General features: G+C 35.7%; 1 protein-coding gene across 4 annotated transcripts in view; it reads right to left on the minus strand.

Annotated features, from left to right (window-relative positions):
* The window catches only part of rhbdl3 (rhomboid, veinlet-like 3 (Drosophila)), a 107,881-nt gene that overhangs the window by 40,545 nt on the left and 45,647 nt on the right, over positions 1-21,689 (minus strand). Inside the window, exons 1-3 of one of the 4 annotated variants that reach the window (XM_067374443.1) lie at positions 12,473-12,507; positions 11,566-11,748; positions 1,956-2,180 (exon numbers count right to left, since the gene is read on the minus strand). In XM_067374443.1, coding sequence (XP_067230544.1) covers positions 1,956-2,180 — 225 coding nt within the window. In that variant the 5' untranslated portion in view covers positions 11,566-11,748; positions 12,473-12,507. Of the gene's footprint in view, positions 1-1,955; positions 2,181-11,565; positions 11,749-12,472; positions 12,508-21,689 lie in introns of those variants that run through there. The other 3 variants (XM_067374441.1, XM_067374440.1, XM_067374442.1) reach the window with 3 other exon arrangements.

Below are 21,689 nucleotides of genomic sequence, written 5' to 3' on the forward strand. Positions count from 1 at the left end.
CCCCTCTGAGAAAACTCCTTGGGCTTGAGCCACCACTGCAATGGTATCATGTACGGAAGGCCAAAAGAAATTATGTTGGATGCATCTGCCATGAGTCCCAACAGTCTTTGAAACTGATGACTTGGCCCAGTTTGATCTTGCCTATGGCTAAAAGGATCAACTCGATATGGGCAGGAGAAAGTCATGCCTGCATTGTAGTGGAGTCCCAAACTACTCTTAGAAAAGTGGTCCTCTGTAATGGGCAAAATCACACTCTTCTTGGTGTTCAGTCTTAACCCCAAGCACCTCATGTGTGTGAGGATGACATCTCAATGCCGCCATTTTTTCAGACTATGCTAGAATATACTAGTTCTCAGTGTAGTTGTGTATACGGATGCCCTGGACAGAGCTGCATCTATACACTTTGTGAAGGTGCGAGATGACGATGCTAGGCTGAAAGGAAGAACCCAACTTATACGGTGGGGGGTGGGCGCTATTACAGAATCTCCGGATCAAAACACAGGCGAAGAAGCAGCAGAAACAAGCGATAGAAGCATTGCTTATGCACATGTAAAATAATGCGATCATTAAATTTTAATCAGCATATAAATCAAAACTGTGCAAGCTTTGGGGTTGTTGACTGAAGTGATCTACTCCATCTATGTTTTGATCATCATTCTGAATCCGATCCTGATGTAGTCTTCGACAAAAATGTGATTTTCTCAGGGTTTTTTTTTTCAAAATGTTGCTTTTTTTATAATGAAACTTACCCGCATTCAAGTGTTGATAGAAAAGAACCTCTACCTCTTAATCCACCTAACCTAACCAAACCCGTCTCTAATCCTTTATCCCACCTCAATAGCAGCAAAAGAGTTTTACAATACAACATGAACACATTAAAGCTGCTGTCCGCAGTTTTTCCTCTTTGTCGCCATCTCCGTTTGAAACATGCGATTGCAGTCATATGCGGAACAGTTATCTGTACGTGCGTTGTGCCTCGGCACAGCTCGTCAGCACGGATGAATCAAATTTTTGCTGTCAGTCACCGCACCAGTGTGGATACTGAACTTCAGAATCACAGATTCTACGTCTTGAAAGTATGACCAATATAAGAATTTTCTCTGGAAAATATCATCTGAACAAGTATGTAACATGTCTGCCACTTTTGTTTTGACCAACTGAGGAAAAAAGCATTTAGGCCTACAATAAATCATGCTACCAATGATGATTAAATCTAACGATCGCTTAGTTCGGATCATGTCAAACCGTGCAAATTATCATTAATGTTATATTGTTCTCAAATTGTTATTGTTAACAACATCATCACTGCGTGACTGTGTATTTAGTGTGTATTAGCGTTACCTGTGGATTTCAATTTCTGTAGCCACTCCACAGTCCGAAGTCTTTTGCTTATTGTCTACGGCTGAATCTCCAGCTGTCACTGATGATTGTCATTTGGACCTGTCTAAATTACAATCCGCCATCAAAATGATAAGTTTAATAATTTCAGCTGCTGAGAAAAGGCAATAAATGTGCCTCTACCGGCAGCTTCCTCAAACCAACTAGCATGGACGGGACTCCTTATGGACGTGACGTAATGACGCACAGACGAACTGCTGCATGCTTGAATTTCCTGCGGAAATCCGCCATGTCGCCCTTATTATAAAACATTATTACAAGCTAACTGTTGTGAATTGAGACAAGATAATTAGATAGTTTTGAACACTGGCTGGTTATGTACTTGTTCAAAAGTTGATTTTGGATAATTTTTAACCAAAAAAAGTTGCAGCTTTAAGTACATTGTACCATCATTTTTACTACATAGTAAAAGACAGCTAAAATAACGTGGGATCAAAGTGTCTGCAGATACGTTTTGCATTTCAATACAGTAAAAAACAACAACTCAGAAGTCTCATAGATACAGTAGAGAATACTTCTTTCTTTTAATAATCTTCAATAGTAAAGTTCATTCTAACCTCTGCTATAGTGATGACCAGCATAAGCCATGGTGGTGGACAGTAAGTGTAACTGTCAAAGTACCATTTGCGGTCCACCTCTCTGGGCAAAGTTTCATAGGCAACATGACGCACGAGTCTCCGAGACAGACCCAAGCCTACTTCCTCTCTCAGTGCAGAATTCCTGAGCTGCCGACTCCCCTGCAGGATCGCCCGACGAAAACTGTTTGAACGTTTGTTGCTCATCTGAAAAAACATCACACATACAAATTGAACAATCATGTTCATCAGCATTTTACTATGAATATGCATGTGATCATGTATCAGTAACCAAAGATAGTAAATCCGTATTGATATAGTCCCTCAGTCCTGTAAGTTTGCATGTACACTAAGCAAGACTTTTATTGGCAAACCTTACACTTTTTTCATTGATACAGGTTGTCACAAACTTTCTTTATTTGTCAGGACATTTTCTGTAATCCTTAATCTTTATATATGTTTTTTTTTTTTTTTTTTTTTTATGTGACTACACTAATTCACTTGTTTATTTAGAAATGTCCATGATGTAAATCGTCTATGATCTCTTTTTGTCTTTGAAAGTGCACCCCGTCCCACATCCCACGCCACCCTACTCTGCCACAGATGGAATGCCACTGTTGTCACTTAGCAACCGATTAAAGATTCCACACTCATCTTCAAGTCTCAGAGCAGCTGTGTAACAAACAGTGTGTAAGTGATTTCGTGTGCGTTTGTGTGCATGAAACCATGCAGTTCATACAAGCTTTTCACCGCCAAGGCAAAAAGCCTTCCTCAAAAACCTGGAATGTTCTTTTATCCCATGCCAGGCTCCTGATCAGGAATACAGGTCAGGCATTATGTAAGTTGTGGAAGAGGCCCTGAGTAGGATGATGAAATTTAGCTGGAAAGCCCCTGAAGATGTTGCCTTCGCAGTCACAATGGGATCAAATGAAATAGTTTAAAACATGACTAAGCTGACCAACAAAGCTTACAGTGTTACATGCTTCACACAGTAAAGCTACAAAAACAGTTTACTCTTTTAAATATAAGAATAAATTCAACTTTGTGAAAAAACTAAACTGGGAAATACTGACCACAGGTCTGTAGGGAAAACACCCTAGGAAGTAAAATTAGCTCAAATGAAATATTTATAGGGAATTATAAAGAGTTGTTTAGATTACGACCGAGCAACTGATTCGTCCAGCGTTCATTTGCTCGAGCCGTAATAAGCTCTTGTAACGTATATAAATATCCAACAATCGTGAAAACACTGATTAGAGCACGGTAACTTGATCACAGTTTAAGACATTAAATCATAAAGCACATAATACAAGACACTTTCCTTTTAAAATCTAAAAGAGATTTTATTTATTCTAACACAAACTAATCTAACACAAAGGCACGCACATACATACACACACACACACACACGTTCATAAGCGTTGCAGTAAGAAGGAAGAGAGAAAGAGTTTTGAAAGAGGGAGAGAGAGAGAGAGAGAGAGAGAGAGAGAGAGATCGATCTGATTAACCGAATACCTATCAATGCATTTCAAAGACCAGAACGCACCATGAATCATTCATTTAAATACACCAGTTCAGTTTTCATCTGGAGGTACTTGCTTGCGTTGACTAAGGTGAATTTCCCTCGTCGTGCAGAGAGGGGTTTCCCCAAGTCGATGATTGGTCCAGATCAGGTCCGTGTGGAACAATGAAGGAAGTCTCTTTGTCGCTGGAGTTGAAGCGGCAAAAGTCGTTGGTTGAACTTTGCGGCAAAACTTAGGACACAAGACTTTCAGCGGTAAAGGAAAATTAAGTAAAGAAAAGAAAAGAAAAGTGAGTGAAGGTTGGATGGCTTGAATGAGCGGCTGGTCTGTTCTTCTTGTCACTCCATTGTTCTTGGTACTTGTCTTGGCTTCTTTTCCCAGAACAGAACCAACTCCTTTCTCGTTTACTAACCAACTTCTCTCGTTCACTATCTTGCAATATGATCATTTAAACTTAGTTGTTTGTCACCCCTCTGAGGAGTCCTGGCCAATCAGACGTTGTCCTGTTTCAGGGCCTTCCTCTGCCCCCAATAAAACATAAGTGTTACATCCTGTTTCTGCTTCAGCAGAGAGTGCCATTTTAACATAATTTCTATTAAATGGGATACAATACATTTTAAACAGATTTCATTCAAGTCAGGATATAGAAAAGGGGGAAAGAATCAAATTAAGTCCAAATAAGGCATACTTTCAGTCATTCAGTCAAGAGTTAACACATTTACATGAATTGTGAGTGTTTCTAAAGCCTAACTGTTTACAGGTAGTACTTGTACACATAATGCAAAATGTATTTTGAAGCAGATTTATTTGTTCAACAGTCTCTTTGGCTTTCCTGTGAAGTAAGGAAACAAAAGGGTCTGGATTGTCTCTCTGTCTTCTTGGGTGACCCTTTGGTATGTCGCTTCTGCTATCAGAAAGCATGTGTCGTAAAATTAATCAGCCTGGCTTTATCTGCAGACGGGCCGGAGCCGGAACCTCAATTCTGAAATAGAATTATGTTTTGAAAGAATCATCTGAATGATTCATTTGTCTGGTTCGTCCACAGTTCCTACAGGTCCCTACCAAGATAACAGCTCATCTCAAATGAGTTTCTGTAGATGGAATGTGCACACAACCATCTGCAAGCTGTTTCTACTGATATTACATTAGTACCTGTTTAGTCAATATAGATATACAGTGCTGCTTTAAAGTTTGTGAACCACTTGCAGAATGTCAAAATGTGATTAATTTTAACAAAATAAGAGGGATCATACAAAATGCATGCAATTTTTTTAATTTAGTACTGTCCTGAATAAGACATTTTACATAAATGATGTTTACATAAAGTCCACAAGACAAAAAAATGGCTGAATTTATAAATATGACCCCATTCGAAAGAACCATTGATTCTTAATACTATGTGTCATTACCTGGATGATCCACGACTGTTTTTATGTTTGTGATGGTTGTTCATGAGTCGCTTGTTTGTCATGAGCAGGTAAACTGCCAAAAATTCTGCAAAAAAATAATCTTTGGGATAACATTTTTCAGTTTTCCAACATCTTTTGTGTTTTGGATCCATTTCCATCAGTGACTGTATGATTTTGAGATCCATCTTTTTACACTGAGGAAAATTAAGGGACTCAAACACAACTATTAAAAAAGGTTCAAACATTCACTGATTCTCCAGAAGGAAACACGATACATTAAGAGCCGGGGGTGAAAACCTTTTGAATTTGAAGATCAAGGAATATTGTACTTAATTTGTCTTCTGGCAAACATTTAAGTGTCCTCTGTTGCTTCCGAAGGGCAGCACTAAATGGAAAAAAAAAATAAAATATTTAAACAAAATAAGAAAAATTTGGACATCTTTATCCTTTTCAAAAGTTTTTACCCCTGACTCTTAATGCATCGTGTTTCCTTCTGGAGCATCAGTTTGAACTTTTTTAATGGTTGTGTTTGAGTCCCTCAATTGTCCTCAGTGTAAAAAGATGGATCTCAAAATCATACAGTCAATGCTGGAAAGAGTTCAAATATGCAAAAGATACTGGAAATCTGAAGAATTTTCGGGACCTGGAGGATTTTTCTGAAGAATATTGGGCAGTTTGCTGTTTTGGGCAACTGCTCAGAACAAACAAGGGACTTATGAACAACCATCACAAAACAAAAAAACAGCCATAGATCATCCAGGCAACCACACAGTATTAAGTGGACCATATGTAAACATTTTTTATGTGAAATATCTTACTCAGGACAGTACTAAATAAAAAAATACCATGCATATTGTATGATCCCTCTTATTTTGTTAAAATTATTCACATTTTAACAGATTCTGCGAGGGGTTCACAAACTTTCAAGCAGCACTGTACACATGCACACAGGCAAAAACAAAACAAAGTACATACACACTGGCCAGCTTTAATATAGACTACAGTTCAAAAGTCATTTCTTATTTAAAGAAATTAATACTTATATTCAGCAAGGATTCATCAAATTGATCAAAGGTGACAGTAAAGATAATCAGTAAAGATAATCAGTAAATAAATGCTGTTCTTTTAAACATTTCTATTCATCAAAAAATCATGAACAAAAAGCAATCACAGTTTCCACAAAAAATTAAGCAGCACAACCATTTTCATCTGTGATAATAAGAAATGTTACTTGAGCACCAAATTAGCATATTAGAATGATTCTGAAGATTCATACGACATTGAAGACTGGTGTAATGGCTGCTGAAAATTTAGCTTTGCCATCACAAGAATAAATTAAAGCTGCAAGCAGCGATGAAAGGGCCCTCGCACCCAGGCTCACCGCCACCTGTTGGCCTTAGGAAAACAGTGAACAGTGGGCATCATGCATGTAAAGCCGAGTTCAGACTGCACGATTTTCAAATTAGTAGGGTCACTGTTCTTTTCACACTGCATGACTATCTTGGCCAGCATTCATTCGCTGCTGTGTTCAAACTGCACGATGGATCGGCGACAGAAGGTTTCACACTGCATGACTTTAGAAAAAGAAAACAAGAAAAAGAAAAGAAGAATATGGAGGAGGAAATGGTTGGGGAGACTGTGGATTGTGTGTTCTGCAACGAGAGTTGGAGGTAAATACATAACTTTTCAATGTGCTGCTGTTGCGGATGGTCAAGCAAATATTTGTGTTTTGTTTCTGTTTGATAGAATTGTAATGTTTATGTGAATGAAGCCATGCTTGCTGATATTGTGGTCTATAACTCCTCCCCGAACTCCCTGCTGCTCTGTATCTTGCTCTTTCATTGGCTGTCGGTCATCGCCAATGTAGTTTTCAGCCAGAACACTTTTCACACAGCAGGATTTTGAATCGCCGACAGGTCCAGATATTTAGCATGCCAAATATCTCACGGGCGTCGGCGATTCTCTCAGATCACGTCTTTGCTCATTCACACTGCGTGATTGTCACTCGCGTGAACGAGCACTGATTTGCCTGTGATTTCGGGCATTTATCAGCGATTTCTCAAAACCTGTCGTCGAGCCAAAATCGGGCCTAAAATCGTGCAGTCTGAACGCGGCTTAAGCGAGTGAATACAGGAGAATTATGCCAAAGTCATTTCGAAATGCCACACTTCCTGCTGTCAACAGATGGCGCTTTGACTGTAACTGAATATTGCTATGTTGATGTCTTCAGGCCAGGACTTTTATCGAATATGTGAAGTTTGGAGCAGATTGGACATTGTATGCCTTACAACAACTTCCTGTTTCTTTAGTGGCATTAATCGCATAAATTAGCACTCAGCCAAGTGTTGCATGATTTAACGTGTTTCTAGCATGTTTGGTACTTCGTGGCATAATGAAATGTGAATATGGTAGTGAATTACAGTGTAAAGCATGCCATTTCCTGTTGCCAGCAGGTGGCGCTATGGCTAACTGAATATTGTCATATAGATGTCTTTAGGCCAGGACTCTTATCACACATGTGAAGTTTGGAGCAGATCAGACATACACTGCGTTCCAAATTATTATGCAATTGACATATCAGTAAGATTTCAGTACAATAAACAATCAGATTTTAGTTTTTCTAAGAAAATGTTTGTTTGTTTATTTATCCATGACTTTTTAGATAACTGATAATTTAGATAATTTTCCAGATCTATGGAAACCCTACTTAGAGGTTGTTCCACATTATTAAGCAAGTCATAGTTCTCATGCAATATGAGGAGGAAGAAAGATCTTTTTGAAGATAAAAAGCATGAAATGGTCCAATCATCACCCGCCAGCTCCTTGCTGACATCACAGTCTTGTTGGAACCTGGTGGCCATTCATCAACCATCCAGAAATCCATCCATTTAGACCATCCATTGTGAGACACCAGGAGCTTCAAATACCTGTTTGCTGCTCAACACTGGCTTTTTTTTATAGCTGCCCTTTTAATACAATTCATTTTTTTGGCAGGAACTTTCCTCAATTTGCCTTTATCTGACCGAGTTCTGCTGTGCTCTGAATCACTCACAAATCTTATGATAATTTGATAATCTCCATTAAGTTTCACACAATATTAATTGTTTTCATGCCTTTTGCACAACATTGCACTATTTCATGCTTTTCATCTTCAAAAAGATCTTTCTTCCTCTCCATATTGCATGAGAAGTGTGACTTGCTTAATAATGTGAAACAACCTCTAAGTGGGGTTTCCTGAGATCTGGCAAATTATTTTGTCTGAGATTGATACCAGTTATCTAAAAAGACATGGATAAATAAACAAACAAACATTTTCTTAGAAAAACTAAAATCTGAATGTTTATTGTACAGAAATCTTACTGATTTGTCTCTTGCATAATAATTTGGAACGCAGTGTAGTATGCCTCAGCTACAACAGCTTCATCGTTCATGGCGAAACATCACTTTGTCAGGCCACCACAGACATGCCCTTCAGCGAAAACTCAAGATCTTTGATATTTATCATTGCTAAGGTCTTAAGATAAGACTGATAACATTTGATGTTGATCTGGTTAAATCTCCATGAGGAGTTAATCACAGTGTAAAACATGTCATTTCCTGTTGCCCCCAGGTGGCGCTATGACTGTAACTGAATATTGTTATGAAGAGGTCTTCAGGCCAGGACTCTAATAAAACATGTGAAGTTTGGGGTAGATCGGACATTGTTTGTCTGAGTTACAACAACTTCCTTTTTCATGGTGAAACATCAGACTTTGTCAGGCCACCATGGACACGACCTTCAGTGAAAACTCTAGATCTTCGCAATTTAAAATCTCAAAGGCCTTTAGATTAGACTGACCAAATATGATGTTGATCTAATTAAAGCTCTAGGAGGAGTTCATTAAAGTACAACGTCTGGAAATGGCAAAAACTGCACAAATTTTGCAAAGAAAATTCAAAATATCTGACTTCCTGTTGGTTTTCAGATTTCACTCCAAGAGACTTTTTTGTAGGTATTGGGCTGTTAGATGTGTGTACCAAATTTCATACCTGTACGTGAAACGTAGTGTCAGGGGCACTTCGTTGAATTTTTTTAGGTGGCGCTATAGAGCCATTTTGCCACACTTAATTCTGAAACCCATATCAGACGTAAATTTTCACCACTTCTGATGCATCTGCAAAGTTTCATGAGTTTTCGAGTATGTTTCGGCCCTCAAAAAAGTGATTCACCTTACATGGCGAAACATCAGACTTTGTCGGTCACCACGGAGGAGTTCGTTAAAGTACAACATGTGGAAATGGCAAAAACTGCCAACATTTTGTAGAGAAAATTCAAAATCTCTCACTTCCTGTTGGGTTTACAAACTTTGCACCCAGGGGCTTTTTTTTTAGGGATTGGGCTGTTACATCTGTCTACCGAATTTCATAACTGTACGTGAAACGTAGCACGAAGGGCGCTTAATTGAAATTTTGTAGGTGGCGCTATCGAGCCATTTTGCCACACCTAATTCTGAAACCCATATCAGATGTAAATTTTCACCACTTCTGACGCGTGTGCAAAGTTTCATGTGTTTTTGAGAACGTTTAGGCCCTCAAAAATGCGATTCATTTTGGAGAAGAAGAATAATTGGCTGAGCAATTCCAATAGGGTCCTCACACCATCGGTGCTCGGTCCCTAATGACATTTAAAAAAAAAAAAAAAAAACAGAATAAAAAATGTAAATTGTGTAATTATATTTCACAATATTACTGTTTTTACTGTATTTTTGATTAAATAAATGCAGCCTGCCCTTGGGGGGCAAAACAGACATTCAAAAACATCTTACCATACCCAAACCTTTGAACAGCAGTGTCACCACACAATACAAATATTAAAGTCAAAAATATGTATCAATGCGAACGTTCATGAAGTAAACTTTCACTAAAGCCTTCCTTCCGCTGAAAAAATAGTCCCTGACTGCAAACAGCAACAGAAGTTACATTATTACGCCATTTGATGGCAGCAAAGGGTTCATGAGTATGTCAGTCAGTAGTGAAGACTTTTACGTTGAAAAGACTGAATTGTTGTGAACACGGAACAAGACTCAACTGACAAATGCTCTCACTAGCACTTTCAGTTATGGGAAAACTCCTTAACTGTTAAAAGGACAGATAATACATCAGACATTTAAACAGATTTTTATTTTGAATATAGGACTGACCTGAAGGAAAATGCTAAATCTGAATGCAGGTAATAAACTTGCTCACTCAATCTTTTTCTCACAATACTCTTCTACATAATACAGTAAGCTTCAATGAACAATATAAATTGAGAACATACAGTTTACGTTGCTAAGATTGGTTGCTAAAGGTGTTGTGTAGTGATACACAGAACGGTGAAGCGTGAAGCGGTCATAGCCATTTTTTTCGTGAATAAAACACAGCTATTGACCAATCAGAATCAAAGACAGGAACTAATAATTTAATAATGAACATCAATATACATCAGTGGTTAACAGGTTAATATTAATTTGTTAATAAACTATTGTTCACTATTAATAAGTTTACTCATAATACATTAATATTAATGTTTAAACCTGGAAATGGTAAAAATGCAGTCTTCAAATTGCAAATCTTCAAAGTATATGTAGAAATGTTTCAGTGTGGAATTTCTTACTTGAACCACGTGAACATTTTGTTAATTTCTTCTTCCTGTTACCCATCAGCTTTAATAAAACAACTCATATTAACAGTTGCAGTCTCCGTGCAACTCTTTATACTTACACCTGATACAGACTTCACACATTCCCCACAAAAACAAACAGACATTAAGTGCTCCCTATGCTTCGCTTTTCTGTGGCATAATGACATGTGGAAGATCATTGTGTTGGCTGTTTCCATGGACACCACACAGGGAAAAGTCAAACAATATGGGATTTACACAGTACACACACAAACTGTGATTTCTGTGCCATGCTCTACTGTTGGGGCACCATGGTACCAAGCGCAGAGAATGTAAGGCTGAAGGAAAGAAAGAATTCTTAGAAAAGATACAATGGTGCCGCTACACTGTAATCACTCTCCATCACAATTAACATATAATAGTGAAACATGGCTCTTAATGTATGTATATAGAATTCTTCATTCCTTCCAGTCTCCCTCTTGCATTTCTGTCTATCTGTTTTTTCTCATCCCTAAATGACATTTTCATTCCAATACTTGCTATACAATCTGTCTTTTCACTGGATACAGTGAAAAGACAGATTGTATAGCAAGTATTGGAAGTACTGTCCTCACTTTGTTATAGTGGACAGTAAATGAGAGCTGTAGAGGAACAATAGCAGTGTAGAGACACCAACTGCATACTCCTCATTCCTCGCTGTCCCACTTTCACATGACCTGCCACAGCCAATCAAAACACAGAATCTGATCCAATGTTTCACTGCATAGCTTTATAGCACTATAGCTCTATTCTCCAGCCACTGTGGTGGACAATAGACTCTTTGAAGAGTTGCTGTATGTGTGAAAGAAAGACCGAGTGAGAATGAGAAAGAGACAGGGAAAAGGGCGAAGGAGGGTGTGAGACTGAGGGTGGGTGGCATTACGATTTTCCCACAGATTTGATGGCATTCCCATGCAAGTGTAATAGAACATTCCATGTTTTGGCTTTTAGTTCAGGGTCAGAAGTTATACAAACCTCACCTCAAGTTCATCTGCAGAACTCACCAGGTTAACAAAATCCTGGTAGCAGATCTTTCCGTCAGCATTTCCGTCAGCCAGGGCAAGAAGAACCTCCAGCTTGTGAGGGTCCAGTTCTGATCCATGAGCCGCAAGAAGATCTCGGAAACGCTCAGTACTGATGAAGCCTGAATTTTCTGGGTCATACTGAACATATGAGAGGGTAAACAGTAAATTAGAACGCATTGTCACATTCTGATCTAAAACATTTTAACAACATTCAGTGCTCAACATTATTATAACAGTTAAAACTAATTTTATGTGCATATTTATTACTGAGGAATTTAAACATCATTCCATCTGAAATCTACCAGCAGAGGAACATTACTGGATTTTTATCTCTTAACTACGTCAGAAAATAAAGTCAAAATTAATGTGGTAACATTAAATATAGCTGTCTTTACACTGCAGATGTATAGAAGTTGCATCTGAAGCAACATACAATGAAAAGTATGACTTTATAAAGAAATAATTTTATGAAATTAGTGTTGTAAATGTAAAATGATTAATACATAAACAATCAATGAAATAAATGATAAATAAATTATAAATCCCAAGGCTTAAGGTGGTTCTGATGCTCATTTACAAAGAACCAAAGCAACATCTAAGCTGCCTCTGATAGGGGCTGAGCTGGATCAGAGCCGCATATTATAGTACAGCTTTATAGCATTGTTTCTTTAACCCTTTTAATCATTTTGGCGTTTCATTGGTTCTCTTGAACTAAGCAACAGCACAAAAGTCACACATAAAAAGTTACTGGTGGATCACCCGTTATGGGACAATTAACAAAAGCAGAGTCATTTGCATTCTTTTTGTGGTAAAATTTAATTACTGTATCACTGAAACACAAAACAAGTGAAATATCACCCACAATCAATTCGCAGAAATGTAAAACCAGGCCACTTGCAAAACATCTTAGAGATTTCTACAGAAGACAGATACAGTTTTAATCAAACTGGTTTGAAGTTTCTTAGATAACTAACTATAATGCATTCTTGTTTCAGTATAAACGATTTATCTCAGATAATAACCACACTGTTCAAATTGGGTGTGTGTGTGTGGTTGTAGGTAAATCCTATGTTATGGGGTGGGTGCTTTTTGAAAATGTAAAAATGCAGACAGTTTTCGGTGATGGGTAGGTTAGGGTTAGGGGATATAGCATACAGTTTGTACAGTATAAAAATCATTATGTCCATAAAAAGAACCCACAAAATTTGGAAAGTTAACGTGTCTGTGTGTGTGTGTGTGTGTGTGTGTGTGTGTGTGTGTGTGTGTGTGTGTGTGTGTGTGTGTCTGTGTGTGTCTGTCTGTCTGTGCGTGTGAGAGAGGGAAAACATTTGCAATTCGTGAACAGAGCAGGACAGAGTACAAAAGAGATTAAACAATCAGTGACTGTGTCCTTCAGATTGATAAGAGATGCAGAAGTAAGGAGACAGATGGCATCAAATACAGGAATTTAAATCTTTTAAATTCCTGTATTTGATGCCATCTGTCTCTTTTTTTTTTTTTTTTTTACAGTATGCCACAGGATACTGTAAACAGAAATCTTGCCATGCTAGAGACTGCCAACTTATTATCTAACCTCGAAAGGGTCAACTATAGTCCAGAAACAGTCATATGGTACAGTGAGAATTAGCAGCAAACTGCTCTTGCACAAAACATGGCAGTGTCATCTTCAATGCACCCTTTTAAATTCAATGGACAGGCTACAATTACAAACTTTAAAAGATTTTTATGTCAATTATGCACAATGTACCCTTGTGAAAAAGAAGTGCACTTAATTGTATTGAAAGTGTACTTTGTGTGTACTTAGTATACTTTTTAAAAAGTGCACTTGCAGATAATACAATATAATTAAAATTAAAGGCCACTTAAGTGTACTTAAATAGAATATACTTTAATGACAATATTTATTATCATGCTTAAGTGCACTTTTTAAAAATGCACTTTGTAATAATGTCAAATTAAGTTGTACTTAAAGAAAGTACACTTTAATGAAAATATTTATTAACACGCTTAAGTGCACTTTTTAAAAATGCCCTTTATAATAATGTCAAATTAAGTTGTACTTAAAGAAAGTACACTTTAATGACAATATTTATTATCATGCTTAAGTGCACTTTTTAAAAATGCACTTTGTAATAATGTCAAATTAAGTTTTACTTAAAGAAAGTACACTTTAATGACAATATTTATTAATATACTCGAGTGCACTTTTTAAAAATGCCCTTTGTAATAATGTCATATTAAGCTGTACTTAAAGAAAGTACACTTAAATGACAATATTCTAACACGCTTGAGTGCACTTTTTAAAAATACACTTTGTAAAAATGACTTATTAATTGTACTTACAGAAAGTAAACTTTAAAGGTACAATATGTAAAATTTTTGCAGTAAAATATCCAAAAACCACTAGGCTAGTATTATATATTTTGTCCAGCTGATTACAAACAATATCTCTAATGTTTTCAACTACTTGTAAATCATGAGAAAATTCCCATTCTAAACAGTGACACGGGGCAGTGCAGTCGCCTGTCAATTACGTCAGTTACCTTTGTTACCGCCTTTACTGACGTAGAAACCACATGAAAACAGTGCCGTGGACAAATGCGGAAGTAGTGTCTAGCGTCCAGCAAACCACTAGTTGCTTCAAGCAGTTCCTTATTTACTTCTTGCACGTTTTATGGTGGATTGTGTTACTTATTTATGGAACATAATTACTGTTTACCATCTGCCGCTGGTTCTGTCGACAAGGACAGCTCCCGTAAACTCATGACCGGAAAAGCGGAAGCGGCGCCGGCGACTGTGTCATAATAAAAGTCCCGCTGCTCGTGAGACGTGTGTTGATCAATCGCTCCAGCTCCTCGTTCAGCGCCCGCAACACTCGCTCCTGCTCAGCTTCTTACTACAGTAACGTTAATAATCGCATCCACGAACATGACTTCTTCCAGACTCCAATCACTATTCTTTTGCATCGTCCGTTGAGATGGAGACCACATGTCCCAAGTTTCCGCTCTAAAACTTGGCGTCATCAAACTACGCCTTTGTTTTGAATAGGCTTCTAGCGACCTCTAGCGGAAAAGAATATCACAAATTGTACCTTTAATGACAATGTTTATTAACACACTTGAGTGCACTTTTTAAAAATGCACTTAATTTTTACCTAATTATGACTTTATAGTGTTTTAAATAAGTAAACTTATTCTGATGTATTGACTTATATATTAAAGCACATGAAAAATAATTAATTTTAATTTCAACTTAAGTGTGTTGTCCAAGATGACATTTGTTAATGTATTTTAAATGTGCTTAGTCTTTAATAAATACTGTGTGCATTAATACACTTGAAATTTATTTTTCTGAATTTCAAAACACTTGCTTATACAGTGTATAATCCTGTACAACTTATTGTTGAAATTTTTATCACCAGCTCCTGCTCTAAACTCGACTAGTGTCAGTGTTCTACATAATATTTGACATAAAATGTTTTTTTTTTTTTTTTTTAACGGAGTGCTGTATTTGTGATACTTAATGCAACAGTGCTGTACTTTACATATCTGTATAATACTTATAATATCATCGTTGTTCTAAGTTGATTAAACCTATTTAATTGCAAGCAAAAGTTTAACAGATCTAAAAAATAATTTGAATTCATATTCAGTTAAAATACATTTAATTTTAATCAGACTAAACTATAAAATAATTGAATTTCAGTTAGGTGAATGAGTCAAGTTCTGTAAACGTACAGTCTAACTACAACAATGAATTAGAAAAACTTCAACTTGAACAAATTTAATCATGCGCATGCGCCACAATACTACGTCATGACGGCGCATTACTTCACCAGAGTTTGAAAAATGCACTTTCAGCCATCTTTCTGTGATCGCGATGCGCGAGGCAACTTTGCTGATCAAAGAAGAAAACAAAGGTGCGCACGTTTGGATGACTACAAATGAGACGTTATGTATTACAAATAAAGAAGCAAGTAAGTATCTTGATATATGCTCTCTTCATTTTTATTTTTTCACCGGAACATAGCAGTTCTTATGAGTGTAACTTATTTAGTTTAATCGCAATATGGAGGTGAATTAATCATGTTTCCTGTAATTTATTTATGATTGCATTATAATAATTTCTTATACAATATGAACGTGGTTGCGTGTGTGGGCGTGTTCAAAGAACACTGAACTCTGACTTTTTAAATCATTTTAAATGACTTTAAGTTAAATTTGCAGAACTAAATTCAAAGATCTGATCTTGTAATATTTAAAGACAATACATTTAATCGCTATTATAACCACCAGTAATGCTTATAATCTATTTTTCTTTTTGCATTTGAAAAGTTAGTTGTTCAATTACTGTTTGTGTTTTTAATATGTAATATTTTTGTGCTTATCTGTTGTTTTATATATTCATTTTGTAGGATCAGTACAGATTTGTTATTGGAGATACAGTGCAAGCTGTGTGGAATCAAAGAACTGATGAGGTGATGTTCCATGTTTTTCCATTAATTAAGCTAAAACACTGCCATCAACTGTCCTTATAGCTTTTAAATGCTTTGAATCTTTTCTGTTTGCAAGTAATAAATTCTCACCTGTGCACTTACAAATCCCCATCTAATCATTATATATTTATATATAATGATATTATTATATAATTTTTTCAAAGCAAAACCCCTCAATTTGCTTGGGCCTTGGGTTATTTATCTATATTTGTGTAATTGATAAAGTTATGTTTAATTCCTTGTAAAGTATAAAAATGTTTATAATAATATTCTCTATGTTTAAAGGCCAGTGTCAGTGAAGATGGTGTGGTCACTGGAATCCTGGTGTTTGTGGGAAATGTGAAGGAGCTTCTCCCAGGATTCTACAACAGTGTTGTCCTGATGACTGAGATAATTCATCTTAGGTGATGCAGTTGCGGTCAAAAGTTTACTTACACCTTGCAGAATAAACTGCTTCATCAGGGAAGTACTAAATAAAGAAACAAATACAATGCTAATTTGTATGATTTGTTTGTTTTGTAATAAAGTTATGATTATGTAAACTTTAGAATTACATAATCATATTTCTACTCTAAATTGTTTTTTGAAATATAAAAATTTAAATTGTAGCTGTCATAAATTATGTATTCAAACATTAAATACATAAATTAATTATAAAAAAATATTTAAAATAAAATTATAATGAATATGTAACGTGGTGCATATAATTAGCAGAATGCTCCTCTCTATAGCTGACTAATGAGTTTATGCTGAATATGATTTTTCTGAAGTAAATGTGATGTTACGTGACATTGTTTACAAGCTGTTTCATTGACGTCTTTCCACTCGTTGAAACACTGATTGAGCGATTAAATGTGACATGTTATAGATCAGTTGTACTGTATACCTATACCTTCAGATGTTCATTCATATTTATTTCACACTGTAACTGGTATTAAAGTGGAGGAAATTATCAGTACACAGTAAACATCTTGGCCACAGGCTTCAATCACTATCAGCAACTCTTTGCCTTTAGGGAATACCAAATGGGTTTTTATTATTTTCAAACCTACAAAGGTGGATATAAACTTTGGAGTTCTGTATATATATCTATATCTATTGATTTCATTCGATTGAACCAATTATAATAACGGACTGACTCTTCTTTTTTGTTTGTTTTTTTCCTCCAGGTATTTATTTTTTTTACTTTCTTGCCTCTTTGGAACATGTTCATTTATGCATGCTGTGTAGAGGTGGTTCGCAGCTTCATGGACATTTAAGGTTTTCTGCCGATGAAGAGCTTCTGGGACATTGACATAAACAGCACTTTTTCATACAACTTAAAAAAAGGTGGTGACAGACAATTTTGGTTTTCTTGTTTTTGTGCCTTTGGAATTCATTGTTTTTTTGTTTGTTTTGTTTTTTCTTTTCAAAATTACATTCAATGTAATGCTGGAGTAAGATTTTAGAAGAAACTTTTTTGTCCTGTTTAATGTTTGTGCTAGTAAGGGTTGCAGAGCTTATAAGTAACAAGGTTTACAAAAGGTAACACTTTACAAAAGGTCTCGCTTGTTAACATCAATTAATATATTAGATAACATTATCTAACTATGTGCATTGATTTCTTTTTACATTATCAATATTTGTTAACATTAGGCAATAAAAATAATTTTTTCTCAAGTTAATAAAATGTATAGTTATTGTTCATGTTAGTTTACAGTGCATTATCTATTAACATATGCAACTTTTGATTTTAATAATGCATACGTAATATTAACTAGGATTTATAAATGCTTAAAGTATTTTTCATTCATAGTTCATGTTAACTAAAGTAGTTAACTAATAGAAAATTTAGTGTTACCCAAAGTTTTGAATCTTTTCTTTTCTTTACATTTTGTTTGTATTAATTCATGGGTGTTATCTTATTTATCATCTTATACAGAATGATTTTATCTGAAAATGTAAAAATGCAGAAAGATTGTGATGGTAGGTTTAGGTACCTTTGTATGTGATGGAGAAAATGATAGTGCATATAAGCCTCACTGTCCTCCAGACTCTTTCTAAATGAGAGTTAAAGTGTTGTAATTGTTTGTGATTGTGTATAGTGTTTCTTGGGTTTTTCTTGTGCATCAACAAAAAGGTTTTTGTGCATTTGTTTTAGAGATTATTTTGTCAGTAAATGTAGAGGGTTTAAATTTGCATTTGTGTTGATTGTAATATTTTGAAATATACTAAATTGTAACTTCATTATTATATGTACAAAAAATGTAATTACAAATGTATTAAATTATATAATAGTGTACATGTAAATTACATTAAAGTATATTTAAGTTCGCATTAATTGCTTGTCAGTACATTCAGAAGTATACTTTTACCATATTTTGAAGTACATCAAAAATTGTATTAAAGTCCTACTTAAGTGCTTTAAAAAAATCACTCAGAAGTTCAACTTATTGCATTTAATATGAACTTAATCTGTGATATATTTGAAATTAATTACAAATAGAATGCACTTAAGCGGCTGAAAACATTATAATTCACACTTAAGTGTATTGATAACTGATATTAAAATATATTTTAGTTCACATTAATTGCTTGTTAGTACATTGGGCAGTGCACTTCAACTATATTTTAAAGGTACTAGAAGCAATTACGAAGGTTGTCATAAAGTTGTATTAAAGTACCACTTAAGTTGTTCAAAAAAAATCACTCTTAAGTTCAACTTATTGCATTTAATATGAACTTAATATGTGATATATTTGAAATTAAGTACAGATATAATGCACTTAAGCGATGAAAACATTACATTTAATTCACACTTAAGTGTGTTCTTTTAAAGTATATTATTTTTGCAATAAGTACACTTTATAAAAGTATACTAAAGTGCACTTTTTTTTCACAAGGGATGTCATTGACATCATCTGTGCCAGTCAGGTTTGGTGTCATTGAGTCAGTTCAATGAGTTCAAAGAGCTCATCCCGTTTTAGTAATTGGTGCCACTGTGTCATCCCTACAAGCTTTCAAACATTCACTGTTTGTTTGGGCAGCTAAGGTCATGAGGTCATAGAGCAACAGGCAGAACATTCCGAGTTTGAGCAGCAAGAGGTCTTTTTCTGAAAGCCCCTTTGTGAACATCATGCTAAAATTCATACAAGTATGCATATGTGCACACAGACACACCCACACAAACTTCAAACATCATGAACCTCTTTCTTATAAACTGGAGGATTTGCATTTTGCATATAAATATGGTTCAATATTAATATACAGTTCGCTAAATATGATTAAAGCTAAAAACATTCAACAAAATCTGTTATTCAGACATACAAACACACAACAGCCTCTCTGAAGATTTACCCACCTTTTCTTGAAAGAATTCTGATAACTTCTGTGTGCCGTTACTTTTCATGCTGTGTTCTATCCCTGTCCCACACTGTCCCCACAGAGGGAGAGAGTGAAAAGCTGGAGACAGAGACTAATCTCTACCCATAGGGGATTTACAGTTCAGTGCAGACCCCCACAACCGGAACACACACAAACAAACACAAACCCACCCATCCACCCACCCACCACAATCTCCACCCTACCCCAACCTCTTAGCCTACATTCATAGTACCCAATCACAAAAACACACTCTCTGCTGTGTACAAGAACATGCATAGAATCTTGGTGTGATACCTCAATGAACAATTTTTAGTAAACAGGCTAACAGACGGAGATTATTCAGCCAACTTATGTAATTACACTTCACACACATACTGCTGAGTGTTGCATGCACAAATATAACCGATGAATCTCACAAAATGACTCAGCTAAATTTAAGTATGCTAAGTGCTTTCTAAAAATATGATTTCATTCTTTTGTATTGAAGTTTTGTGAAGTTGATAGTACTCTTATGCACCCCTGTTGCAGAAAATGTTTTGTATTACCATGTAAACAAACTGCACTCCTGATAATTAAATACCACATTAATCCTTCTTTAAAGACAGTCCTGGGGCTGCTTTTTCATTATAGAGCTGAGAAAATGGGTGGGGTGTGTTTGTGTGTGTGTGTGTGTGTGTGTGTGTGTGACCCCTGGTATTCCAGGCCTCATTTTCATAAGAACCGCATATTAAACAGTCTTCTTTACAGAGGAGAGAATGGAGTTCACCAACTGCCACAATCTATGTGTGTGTGTGTGTGTGTGGGTGGAAAAGGAGGGATAGAGACATTAAATAAAGATAAAGTTTAAAATAAGAAACAAACAAAAAAAATCCTGCAGTTGCCAGAAATCAATAACATATTAAAGTATAAAGTTGCCTTTACAAGAAATACAGTCGTATTTACAAAAAAATAATGTTACAATCAAGAGGTATAAAGTAACCACTGCAACATATAAAGCCACATTGCAAATTTTAAGACACATTGTGAGATGTTAAAGGGTTAGTTCACCCAAAAATGAAAATAATGTAATTTATTATTCACCCTTATGTCGTTCCACACCCGTAAGACCTTCGTTCATCTTCGGAACACAAATTAAGATATTTTTGTTATGAGAAACAAAGTCATAAATTAAAGATACAAAAATGAAACAGGGAGAGTAAGTGATGAGATCCGATAGCAAGATTTAAAACCCCATTCACTCAGATTCATGAACAATAAAATTTTACTTAAAACTGGTAATATTGTTCAAAGAAGCACTAAAATAAACTCAATTTAATTTTCTGTTTGTCATGCTGACTGGGTGTGATAAAATAAATGTTTGAAATTATTTCTAATATCCTCAAATGTAAATTCCATTGTTCCTTCCTTACACATAAACAGATGTTCTGTATACAAATCATCACAGACTGCTGCAAAACTGCAAAAGGTTCTTCTACCATTAACACATTAAGTACACATGTAATTTCAAGCACCACTAAGTTTAATCTATAGCACTCTGCTTCACTGGACTTCTCCATTTTAACTTAACACTGTGGGCTATTGTTTTTTCTTTACACATGTATACAACAAATCTTGTAAAACCTCTTAGTAAAATAGGTGTTTATAAACAAAACATGTCAGGATTATTATAAATAATCAGAAGGTAGTATTATAAAGTGGATAATCAAATCAAAAGACCTGGTCCATAACTAACGCACAAACAAATAACAAGTACCTTTAAGTCTCACATGCTCTTTAAATGCAGCCGAGTCTCAAAATAACATTCAGCATATACCATATGCTGTGACCAAACTCATGTTCATGTGGGACAAAATGTCATTCACAGAGGATTAGCATGATTATCTCCACATGAATAGGAATCACAAATAACAGGATTAAAACATACAAACTATACACACACAATCACACAACAAGCAATCAATCATCATCATGAATTGCAATAGCATTCTGCTGTATTGCAAAGTCAATAATTACTATGGCTGTCTAATGTGCCCGAGCACCAAGGTGCGAGGACCCTATTGGAATTGCTCTGTTTTTAGGGCCCGAGCACCGATGGTTGTGAGGACTAGGGCTGGGTATCGTTCAAAAATTTCCGATATCGATATTGTACCGATACCTTGACTTGGATACCGACTCCTAACGATACTGTTTTTCGATACCAATTTTATAAAATCTGTTTTAA

This window comes from Chanodichthys erythropterus, chromosome 21 (genome assembly GCF_024489055.1).
Source record: "Chanodichthys erythropterus isolate Z2021 chromosome 21, ASM2448905v1, whole genome shotgun sequence".
Lineage (NCBI taxonomy): Eukaryota > Metazoa > Chordata > Actinopteri > Cypriniformes > Xenocyprididae > Chanodichthys > Chanodichthys erythropterus.